This window comes from Jaculus jaculus, chromosome 10, assembly GCF_020740685.1.
Source record: "Jaculus jaculus isolate mJacJac1 chromosome 10, mJacJac1.mat.Y.cur, whole genome shotgun sequence".
Classification (NCBI taxonomy): domain Eukaryota; kingdom Metazoa; phylum Chordata; class Mammalia; order Rodentia; family Dipodidae; genus Jaculus; species Jaculus jaculus.
Genome location: NC_059111.1, coordinates 24,006,297 through 24,018,869, shown reverse-complemented (window position 1 = coordinate 24,018,869; position 12,573 = coordinate 24,006,297). Strand labels below are relative to the sequence as shown.

Below are 12,573 nucleotides of genomic sequence, written 5' to 3'. Positions count from 1 at the left end.
AACTTTAAAAGCTAACTATAATTATGCTGAGTACTTTTAAAACATGAGTCAGAGTTGGATTCTCCACAATTTTAGAGAGCAATATGAAAATTTTCTCAGTGAATAATTTGTTATAATTCCACAAACTAAAGTATCATTATACCAAAAGTATATCAAAAAGAAACTCACATAGCCTGGCATGGTGGTACACGCCTTTAATCCCAGCACTCGGGAGGCAGAGGTAGGAGGATCGCCATGAGTTCAAGGCCACCCTGAGACTACATAGTGAATTACAGGTCAGCCTGGACTAGAGTGAGACTCTACCTCAAAAAAAAAAAGAAAGAAAGAAACTCATAAACATGGAATGTATGGCATAGAGGTTAGTGTATTAAGTTATGCAAATTTATTGTATGGGCAAGAATATTGTCTGGGTCACTTATTAGCATGATACATAACTTCTTTTTCAGCATTTGCTTCTGTTCAATTAATAACTTCACTTGTGTAAGTGAAGAGGATAATAATGACTCTGCAAAAGGGTTGTTATGGGAATACAAAAAATATTTATAAAGTACTTAGGAATAGGCACACAGCAAATACAAAATACATGTTTGTGTGGTGTGCATGTATGTGGAGTGCGCACAGTCATGTGCAGATGCTCATGCCCTATGTGCATACATGCAGAGGCTAGAGAAAAACATCAAGTGTCCTCTTCTATGCTCTTCCATCTTATTTCCCTCAGACAGAGTCACTCGCTGAACCTGAAGTTCTCCACAAGCCACAGCAATCCTCCCGTCTCCACCCTCCTTGCACTGGGTTTCCACAAAGAGGTGCAAACATTCTCAACTTTTAAAAAAATGGATACTGAAAATCAAATTCAAATCCTCATGCTTGCATAGCAAGTATTCTTACCTACAAAGCCATCTCCCCAGACCAAAATACACATAGTGTTACATCAAATTTTTATGTAGAAAAAATACACAATATTCAAATCCTAAAAATTTAATTTTTATAATGCAACATGTATTCAGGAAATGAATTAGAAGCAAATAAAGTTCTATATGTTGTACCTGTTTAGTAGTTTTATGAGTGCTTTGAATTGTCCTCTTAGATTTTCCACCAGTTTGGCATTTAGGTTTTCCTTCAAGGCAAGAAGTAAATAGATACATAGATAAACACAGAGATAATATAAAATTAAAACTATATATAAGTATGTAGCATACAACTAAACTGAACAAATAATTCAGACATCCCAATATATAATTTCTAACCAGAAACCACAAAACAGTTTGGACTCTTTTACCATATAAAACCTAATATTCAATTTTGATTGTTTTGATTTATGGAATTTTTCATTTTAAAAAGGTTAAGTCTTCAGTTGAGTTCTTTAGTCCAAAATAGCTTTCTCATTTTTTTTGAGGCAAGCCCAACAGACTAGCCTTTTTTTTTTTTAATGTGAGACAGAGAGAGAGAGGGAGAGAGGGAATAGGCATTCCAGGTCCAACAGCCACTGAAAATGAACTCCAGACACATGCGCCACCTGGTGCATCTGGCTTATGTGGATACAGGGGAATCGACCGGGTCCTTTGGCTTTGCAGGCAAGTGCCTTAACCAATAAGACATTTCTCCAGCCCCTGATCACTCTATTCTTATCATAAATTAGAAGTAGGAACAAAATTCTATAACATATCACCGAATAACTTGCCTTTCTACAAAGTAATTTTGGAGCCAGGTTTCTAAAGCAGTATGAAGGAAATGAACCCTAACCAACAGGTACCTACTATGAACTTACCTAACATAATGAGACTCCCAGCTGCTGTACAATAGATGAGAGCAGGAAATGCTATACTGTGCAGCCTAGTGTTTGTCCTTTTATTATATGAAACATGTTCCCATAGAGTTTTTTAGAATATTCAGCAGAAATATTAGCTTGAAACAAATAGTACAAGAAGTGAAATAATACAAAGGAGAAAACAATGCTTGTTTAAAATGAAATTATTATCCTCAGAAACATTTGACTTTTTAATATTTTATTTATTTTAGAGAGAGAAATAGAGAAAGAGGCAGATAGAAAGAAGGAATGGGTGTGCCAGTCCTATTGCAAAGGAACTCCAGGTGCATGCACCAACTTGTACATCTGGCATTACGTGGGTACTGGAGAATCAAACTCAGGTCCTTTGGCTTTGCAGGCAACCACCTTAACCACTAAGCCATCTGTCCAACCCCCATTTGACTATATTTTTAAAAATAAACATTTTTCCATAATGACAAGGATTTAACAATATAAAATAATTCTTATTGAGAATGATTAATGTTGGGGCTGAGGAGATGGCTGTCAGTAAAATGCTTGCCACCCAAGCATGAGGACCTGAGTTCAGATTCCATCACATATGTAGAGAGCCAAGCACAGCAGCATACCCTTGAATCCCAGTGCTGGGAAGGCAAAGACAAAAGGATCCCTACAGCGCTGACCGGCAAGTCAAGCTCAATCAGTGAGCACCAGATTCAGTAAGACCCTGTGGCAGAAAGGAAGGCACAGAGCACATGAGGAAAACACTCAATGGAAACCTCTCACCTCCACACACACACACACACACACACACACACACACACACACACACGTACATTTCAACACGCATGTTCACATACACAAATGTACACATGTATGCGCACACAAACACATACACAGACCACAGACACACAATTAATGTTAACATATTTCTTTTGTCATCATCATATGTGGTGGTTTGATTCAGGTGTCCCCTATAAACTTAGGTGTTCTGAATGCTGGGTTCCCAGCTGATGGAGATTTGGGAATTAATGCCTCCTGGAGGGAGTGTATTATTGGGGGTGGGCTTATGGGTGTTATAGCCAGTTTCCCCATGCCGGTGTTTGAAACACTCTCCTGTTCCTATTGTCCACCTTATGTGGGCCAGGGGGTGTTGTCCACCCTCTGTTCATGCCATCGTTTTCTCTACCATCATGGAGCTTCCCCTTGAACCTGTAAGCCAAAATAAACCTCTTTTTCCCACAAGCTGCTCTTGGTTGGATGATTTCTATCAGCAATACGAACCTGACTGAAACATCAGATTCTAATTCTTTGCACTTGCAGTTTATTGTCACAATAAATACAAGCAAAGTTTTAAAATTGTATTGTCCACGATGGAGAAATGTCTTGGCAGTTAGAGGCACTTGCTTACAAAGCCTGTTGGCCCAGGTACACACATAGAGCCAGATGCACAAAGTGACACAAGTATCTGGAGTTTATAGCAGCAAGAGGCCCTGGTGTGCCCATTCTCTCTCTCTCAAATAAATGAAAGTATTACTTTAATTGTATTGTACAAGCTGGATGTGGTGGTGCACACCCTTAATCCCAGCACTCGGGAAGGCAGAGGTTGGTGGATTGCCTGGAGTTTGAGGTCACCCTGAAACTACATAGTGAATTCCAGGTCAGTCTGAGCTAGATCCTACCTTGAAAAACCCACAAAAAAATTGTATTGTCCAATAATTTATCAATTTTTATTAAAAAATCAGATCCTGTGCATATCTTTGGTTCTTCATTATAATTTATTTACTGTTGTGCTGTTTGAATAGAACACACTTTAATTAAAACACTTTCCAAATATTTTGTGATTAACTCACTGAAATTGAGAAAAGTAAATTTCATATACTTATACCACAGTAACCCTAAAACAGTCTTGTTTTACTTTTCACTTCTATAGTAAATAATTTTGATGCATATTTTTTAAAGCTTTGTGAGTCTGTAAGGTGTATGTGTTTGTGTGTCAGGACCCTTTGAGGTCAGAGGACAACCTCATGACTTGGTACTTGCCTTCTACCTTGTCTGAGGCAAGGTCTCTTATTTGTCGGTGTGTGGGCCAGACTACCTGGCCTACAAACTTCCAGAAGTTCTCCTGCCTCTGTCCCCCCATCCAGCCAGAGTGCTGGCGTTATAGACAGGTGGGATCATACCCAACTCTACGTGGGCGTGGGGCTCTCAAGTCCTCGCTCTTGCACAGCAAGCACTTTACCCAACGAGTCAACTCCCCGGCCCTTGTAAGGTTTTTTGTTTTGTTTTGTTTTTCAAGGTAGGTTCTCACTCTAGGCCAGACTGACCGTTTTTTTAATCAAAATGAAAGCACAGTGAATTCCTTTTGGAAAGATAAGCTAGGAAGGAGCTGAATTTAAAAATCATAAATTCAATTTCAGAGCTAGGAGGGATTGAGACCACCCTGAGATTACATAGTGAATTCCAGGACAGCTTGGGCTACAGGAAGACCCTACCTCAAAAAAGAATTAATATTTTTTCTAGAGCTGGACATAGATCAACAGTTAAAGGCATGTGCAAAGCCCAAAGTACCCATGTTAAGCCAGAAATAAAAAGTGGCACATGCATCTGGAGTTTGTTTGCAGTGGCTATAGGTCCTAGGACACCCATTCTCTCTCATTTTCTCTTTCTGTCTCATATAAATAATTATTAAAATATCTACCCTAAAAATCACTAGGAGGCTAGACAAAGAAAAGCTACAAGCAGAAGACTGGTCCATGGAGATATTATAGAATACTATAGTGCCTCTGTAATTAACTAGGCACTTTCACATAAATTAGATAGACTAGAGCAATAGACCATCAAATATACACAGAAATTCAATTTATGTAGAAGGTGAAATTTCAAATAACTGGGGCAAAGACAGACTTTATAGTAAGTGAATCTGGGAAACTTATTAACCATAAGAAAAATGCTAAAATTAGATCCAAACCACACACGTGAGATGAGACTGATGAAGGTGCATCATATATCCAAATGTAAAAGGTAATTTTTTAATGTTTTTAAAATGTTAAAATAAATAAAAAGGAATGAAACTTAGGTGCGTATTTGTGGGTTACGGGGTGGGTAATACTAAGAATTAAACCCCAGACTTTAACCACGCAGCACTTCACCATGGAGCTATCACCCCTGCCAACATGCATCCTTATTTAGTTCTCAAACAATGATAAGAAGGTGTGAAAAGAAACAAAAGCACCAAGAATTTCCCTCTGGACATCAAAATAGAGTAATAGATTATAATCCATTAAATAAGAAGCCATGGGTCCACATAAATTTCAATTTATAAATGTGTATGTAAAAATAAAAGGGAGAGGCACAGAATTGGATTGCCCCCAACAGTGAGCTGTTGGCCAGGGAGACCCATGACATCACACCGAAACAATGTAGGCCATTGGCAAAACACTTGATTACCTGCCAGCGCTGAAAGACCTTATTGCTGTGGTCACAGGACATCGGAATATCATGCTGGAACAGAAAGGGAAACTCGCTCCTACCTGGCTAGCCCTCACAGTGATGGAAAGCCTTATGGGAGCTGCTGGATGACAAAGATTATCAACAGGATCAATAAGCAAGGGACCCTGAGACTACAAATTCAACCAGCCTGACAAGAAGTATCACTGGTACAACAGTGGCACACAGTGTCTGCTGGTAACCACCTGTTCTGTGATTGGACATGAGGCCCACTCAGTGGGAGAGAACTCATACCTGGTACTGGAAACCGAGTCAGAATCCCATAGTCTGTAAACTCAGACTTCAGAAAGAAGTCCCCACTGCTCTTTGGAGAAGAGTGGGCTTGCACACCAATTAAAAAAAAAATCCCAAACAACTCTGCATACCCCCTTTAACCCAAGCTGCTCTTTTATTTCTTTATTGCTTTTATTGCTTTATTTTCTAGATGGCAAAGAAATGGAGGAGAACCACTATCAATCAATAAGATAAGCAGATAGCTGACTGCCCACTGTGAGATGCGCCACCTCTACCACATCTGCCAGAGCCCAGGAGATATTGCAGGGGAAGTGGTGACATGAATACTGCTGGTACTGCTAGCCTGACAACCAGTTCCAGGCAATGGTGACAGATGGTGATAATCAAAACCTATCAAAGCAGAAAGCCACAGGCTACAGAGTAGTCAACACTAAATCATATTGTCAACAGGCCTGTCATGGCTCAGGGAACACTACAGAAGAGGGGGTGGAAAGACCATAAGAGCCACACAGTGGGTAGGAATACCTTGAGACATAATCCCTCACAACCCCACAGGGACAGACTGAGGCCTTCATGACCCAGTGAATACCATTACCCCATTGAGGAGGGTTCCTCAAAGTAATGGGAACAGGGGCAAGGACATGAAAGAGCATAACCTGTTATAATTTATATAAAATCTCAAACTGTCTTACCAAAAAGAACTCACAGGAGGATATCAACCAATGCAACATCACTAGTAATAAGGCAGACATGAGCCTCTGACATGCCCTGAAAAGAACACATTGCTACAAGATTCCTGTCCAAAACACTTATCTGAATCTAATCATGAAATGATGTCAGGCAAACTCAGTTACGAGGAATTCTCTGTTGTCCCCCAGAAAATTGCAGAACAGTCTCCTTTCACATATCCCGTACTCTCTCCCCGAGGAGTATTCTCACTGTGATAGATTTAAAAGAGGGGATGGAAGGTTTATCTACTTCAAATAATCATGAGAGGTAAAAAAAGATCTATTTTCTAAATCATTATATTAAATTGTACCTAATCATGGTAACTGTAGTAAATAAATTTAAAAACCAATGTCTTATTTTTAATTGACACATAATAATTATACAGATTTATGGAGCATAGCATGATAACTATTTTATATTATTTATTTATTTATTTATTTATTTATTTATTTTTGGTTTTTCAAAGTAGGGTCTCGGTCTAGCCCAGGCTGACGTGGAATTCACTGTGTAGTCTCAGGGTGGCCTCGAACTCCTGATGATTCTCCTACCTCTGCCTCCCAAGTGCTGGTATTAAAGGTGTGCACCACCATGCCCGGCTATTTTATTTATTAGAGAGAGACAGACAAACATACATGTATATTTGCACAATGACCAAATCAGGGTAATTTTGGGGTTGTCTTTTGTGATGCTGGGAACCAAACCTGGGGTCTTGCATATGGTAGGCAGGTATACTCCCACTAAGTTATAAACCCTATTTTCTATGAAATATACAATAAATTGATATAAACAGTATGAATTTTAATTAAAAAATAAATTGCTTCTAACTTAAAAGTATATAATCTGCCAATCAAAATATAACAAACCCAATTGTATTACTTGAAACAGAAAAACTAATAACACTTTTTAAACCATTTGTATATTAAGAAAATAAAAATTTCATTTATAATGTGTCAATTTACTGAAGAGCCCTAATTGTGAGCACTCATATTTCAATTAACTTACAATCTAAACATATCCTCCTATGTTTTGCTTTGTTTCATTTTGTTTAGATAGGGTCTTTCTATCTTGCCAAGGCTAGCCTTGAACTCCCAGGCTCAAGTGATTCTCTAGCTTTGCAAACAGCTAGGACTGTAGGCATATGCTGTCACTCCTGCCAACTTTTCCAATTTGCAACAAAGATGAGGCTAGCACTGAAGAGATGGTTTAGTAGTTAAGGCACTTGCCTGCAAAGCCTAAGGACCAGGGTTCAATTCCCCAGTATCCAAATAAAGCCAGATGTACAAGGTGGCATATGTATGTAGAGTTCCTTTGCAGCAGCTGCAGGCCCTGGCATGTCCATTCTCTCTGCCTCTCTTCTGTGTTTCTCTGCTTGAAAATAATTTTGGGGGGCTGGAGAGAGATGGCTTAGCAGTTAAGGCACTTGCCTGCAAAGCCAAAGGACCTTGGTTCAATTCCCCAGGACCCATGTAAGCTAGGTGCACAAGGTGGTGTGTGCATCTGGAGTTTGTTTGCAGTGGCTAGAAGCCCTGGTGTGCCCATTCTCTCTCTTTCTCTGCCTCTTTCCCTCTTTCAAATAAATAAATAAGAAAATAATTTTTTTGTTGTTTTTGTTTTTCGAGGTAGGGTGTCACACTAGCCCAGGCTGACCTGGAATTCACTATGTAGTCTCAGGGTGGCCTTGAACGCTCAGCAATCCTCCTACCTCTGCCTCCCAGTGAAAAAATATTAAAAAAAAAAAAAAAAAAAAGCAGCAGCTACTTTGTTTTTATACATACCATCATCATCTTTGCTTTCGAGCGGCACACTCCACGCTATCAGGTTTCTTGCTGTACGACCCTCCTCCGCGACTATCCTCCTTACTTTGTCGTGACTATTGGAGCGCTGGAATGAAGCCTGTGTACAGAAACACGAATGTTAATTAGAGTAGTGAGTACTAGTCACCATACAGAATATATCTGACTACTTCATTACACTTATCCAGAAAGGAAATACTTAAAAATTTGGAGGCTGAGGATGTCTCTAGGTAAAGTTCTTGTTGCCTAAGCAGGAGGACCTGAATTCAGATCCCCAGAACCCACACCAAGCCAGACACAGTAAAACACGTCTGTAATCCCAGGGCTCCTACAGAGAGATGAAAGGCACAGACGGAGAGTCCCGGAAGCTCATGGGTGGATGAGCATGGCAAAGGCAGCAGCAAACAAGAAGCAACCTCAAACAAGGCAGAAAGTGAGGACCAGCACCCAAGCCTGGCCTCTGGCCGCCACAAGCGTGCCATGGGCATGCGCATGCATGTGCCACATAGACCAAAAAAAAATGTAATTTATGATTTGGAACGTGGTTAATTAGAGAAGAAACTAAATCACAATTCTCTTTTTAGATTTAAAAAGACTAAATTTACAACTTTAAAAATAAATACAGGGCTGGAGAGATGGCTTAGCGGTTAAGTGCCTGCCTATGAAGCCTAAGGACCCCAGTTCAAGGCTCGGTTCCCCAGGTCCCACGTTAGCCAGAGGCACAAGGGGGCGCACATGTCTGGAGTTCGTTTGCAGAGGCTGGAAGCCCTGGCGCGCCCATTCTCTCTCTCCCTCTCTCTGTCTTTCTCTCTGTGTCTGTCGCTCTCAAATAAATAAACAAAAAATTAAAAAATAAATAAATAAATAAATACAAACGAAGGCTTGAGAAACTACCTTAAAGCCAAGCATGATGGCCCACACTTATCCCAGCACCTTCTTTCTGAATCCTTCTCTGTCTCCCCTGTGTTTTCCTCTTCCTCTCAGTCTCTGTCAACCTGTCTGTCTCTGTCTCCCCATTTCTGTCTCTTTTCTCTTTATCTCTAAATCTCTTTCTTGTTCATGAAAAAAAAAAATAGTGATTTAGTGATACAGCTGTTACCATTTCCTCTGAGGCTCAGGAAAAAGAATGAAACAACCAGGGCCTAGGAAGGAGTGCTCTGCAACACTGTGTTCAGGACATGGAGTGGCTGTGAGTTTGAGACTAGCCTAGGACTAGAGATTGAGTTCCATGTCAGTCTGAGCTACAGTGAGACCTTGCTTAAAAAAAAAAAAAAAAGATAATAAAAAAAGAAAGAGGGCTGAAGAGATAGCTTAGTGGTTAAGTGCTTGCCTGTGAAGCCTAAGGACCCCGGTTCGAGGCTCAATTCCCCAGGACCCATGTAAGCCAGATGCACAAGGTGGTGCATATATCTGGAGTTCGTTTGCAATGGCTGGAGGCCCTGGCACACCCATTCTCTCCCTCCCTGCCCCCCCCCTCTTGCTCTCAAATAAATAAATGAAAATAAACAAAAACTTTTTTTAAAGATAAAAAGATAAAGGAAAGGGAACACTACCCTGAGAAACATAACAACCACTATGCATCTTTTTTTTTTTTTTTTTTCAAGGTAGGGTCTCACTCTAGCCCAGGCTGACCTGGAATTCACTATGTAATCTCAGGCTGGCCTTGAACTCATGGTGATCCTCCTAACTCTGCCTCCCAAGCGCTGGGATTGAAGACGTGCACCACTATGAACCTTTATCAGCACTACTTCCAGAGCAGTAAATCTAACTGAAAGAGACCAGTCTGCAAGCATGTGCTGTTTTCCCTGATAGTTCTCTGCAGCATGCTTCTGCAAAGCCTTTTTCTTTTAATTCTGTAGTGGTAATGCTAAAGTAAATCTCCATGCAGTTGCTAATATTTTTTGTTTTTTAACATATTGCATATTGGTCATTGTTGTAGTCAGGTTCACATTGCTGGTAGAAATCACCCAACCAAGAGCAGCTTGTGGGGGAAAAGGGATTTATTTTGGCTCATAGGCTTGAGGGGAAGCTCCACGATGGCAGGGAAAACGATGGCATGAGCAGAGGGTGGACATCACCCCAACCTACAGAAGGTAGACAATAGCAACAGGAGAGTGTGCCAAACACTGACAAGGGTACACTGGCTATAACACCCATAAGCCAGCCCCCAACAATACACTGCCTCCAGGAGACGTTAATTCCCAAATCTCCCTCAGTTGGGGACCTGGCATTCAAAATATCTAAATTTATGGGGGACACCTGAATCAAACCACAGTCATAGTCTCATCAAGTTATGCTTTTATATTCTCTTCCCCTCCCCCATTCCACTGATTTTTTTTTTATCTGCAAGTTATTGGGATTTAAATAGTAATTCCTATAACTGATGCCTAAATTAGACATTTTACACTTGAAACTATTTTACCCAATATGCATAATTTACTGTCTGTTCTAAAAAAATAAAAAATAGCCTATTCTACTAACACCCTGGGCCAGTAAAATAAAGGGACACTGCCTCCTCACAACAAATGCTGCATGAAAACAGCCTGACTACGTGAGCCACATAGCTACGAAAAGAACAAAATCCTCAAGCACCCATGCAGGCACAGACGCTTCCTCCTTACCTAAACCTTAACTCCACGTACACAAGCTGCCTCCTGAAAGTTCACTAACGGGCCTGGCCCAACTTCTCACTCCAAATACTAGGGGTTTTCATACCCTCTTCTCAGCTTAGCCTATTAGCATTACTGGTGTTCTTAATTAATAACACATTTACTGAAAAAATTACTATATGTAAAGCATTGTGTAAGACAGTGAGGAAGGTGTAAGAAATGCAGTTGGCCCCTCAACAACACGGGTTTAAACAACACAGGTTCTCTATAGGGTAGCTATTTCCTCCAGGCTTCGTGTGGCCATGATCATCTTGAGGCACAACACCTGTGACAACCCACAGGAGCCACCACAAGATCAAGCCCATTAACACTTCCTTACAGACACAGAAGGAAGAGCCGGAGACTGACAGCCCTAGTGAGATACCCGGTTCCTCCACCCCTCAAGATGGCTCCCCGCTGTATAAGAGGTAGGCAACCGTTGCGGGACTTCACAGTGGACGGCCACCTGTGAGCTGCCCATGCTCCTGAATGTAGCCCCAGTGCACCCACTAGTTCACAAGGTGGGACTTGCACAGAATGCTGTCTTTGGTCCTCCATATTTTATCTCGGGTAAACACACTTCTACACCTGTGCCCGGGAAAAGTCATCTGATACTCAGAGTCAGGGACAGCGTCCACAGGCAAAATGCAGGTGTGTCCATTTTCCTTGCAGGGTATGGGTGGCATCCTCCTTTCTGTACATGATCTGCCAGGAGACTGTGAAAATGCCCCAAAAGGCTAAAGAATACGTGGCATATCTGAAAGTAGCCCATGCGGCAGGGAACAGTGAGGCAGCTGTGAGAGCAGGTGTTCTGGATGATAAGATAAGCACCCAGGCTGAACTGTCTGTCCAGAGGGAACCGGCCCTCTCAAGGCGGCATGCACAGAAGCATATCTCAGTCTCTTAAAGCAAATGTAACAAGATTTCTATTGAGCCAGGATTCCTAGGGGGGAAAAAAAAACCCGACAGATAGCCAAAGGCTGTGCTTGTGAGTCTATGGAAGGCAATGAAGCCCAAGCTGCAGGGTGATGGACAGGGAGGTGCAAGTGATTCCCCACTGAGTCCCTTACTGTGCAGTGTGTCTTACATGGTGTAAGAACCAACCAAGCTGCTCCTAACAAGGGGACAGGGCTGTCTGTAGGTTATATTAATGAGCAGAGCACTTGGGCACTGGTGGATGCTTGAGTTGAAAAAGAGTAACTTAATTCATGGAAAACTCCAAAAGCACCGAAGCAATTGGCAACAGTGGGTGGATGGAGATAAAATGGTGCAGGTGAAAAAGATTAAACTCGTCCTAAGGGTAAGTAATTATTCCCCCCTCCACCCACCCATCCAGAATACACTGTATACATTGCTCCGCTGTAAGAAAATATACTGGGGGTGGATTCACTGCTAGAAAACAACTTGAATCCCATTACTGGAGAGTTTTGCCTTAGGGTTCAACCCATAAAGGCAGTCATGCATGCCTAGGTGAAATGGAAGCCTATAAAGTTGAGATTGTTCTCCCAGCCCAAAGCTCTTTCAATGGCCAGATGTGGCTGGTAAAGAGGCCAGAGAGCTCATGGAGTGTGATGTGAACACAGCTAAATGAGGTAGTGCCTCCTTACCCATACCAGTGTATGAAACACTGTCCTTTTGACAGAACAACTGATAGAAGCCATGGGATCGTCTCATGTTATTTTGGCCTTGGCTAACTTTTGTTTTTTGCATCATCTCAGCTGCTGAGTCTCAGGACTGACTGGTCCTTGCTCCAAGTAGGAGGCAGGCAGCCTTCAGAATATTTCCCTAGAGTTACCTTCACAGTCCCACTATCTGTCATAGGATGACAGCTTAGGATCTTGCTTTGTTATGCTGCACACACTCTTCACAAAGGCTAAAGTAAAAAGATGATACA

General features: G+C 41.4%; 1 protein-coding gene across 2 annotated transcripts in view; it reads right to left on the bottom strand.

Annotated features, from left to right (window-relative positions):
• Scaper (S-phase cyclin A associated protein in the ER) overlaps positions 1 to 12,573 on the bottom strand; it is a 424,329-nt gene that overhangs the window by 380,215 nt on the left and 31,541 nt on the right. For both annotated transcript variants that reach the window (XM_004660424.2, XM_004660425.2), the window contains exons 3-4: positions 8,014 to 8,131; positions 1,047 to 1,117 (exon numbers count right to left, since the gene is read on the bottom strand). In XM_004660424.2, coding sequence (XP_004660481.2) covers positions 1,047 to 1,117; positions 8,014 to 8,131 — 189 coding nt within the window. The remainder of the gene's footprint in view (positions 1 to 1,046; positions 1,118 to 8,013; positions 8,132 to 12,573) is intronic.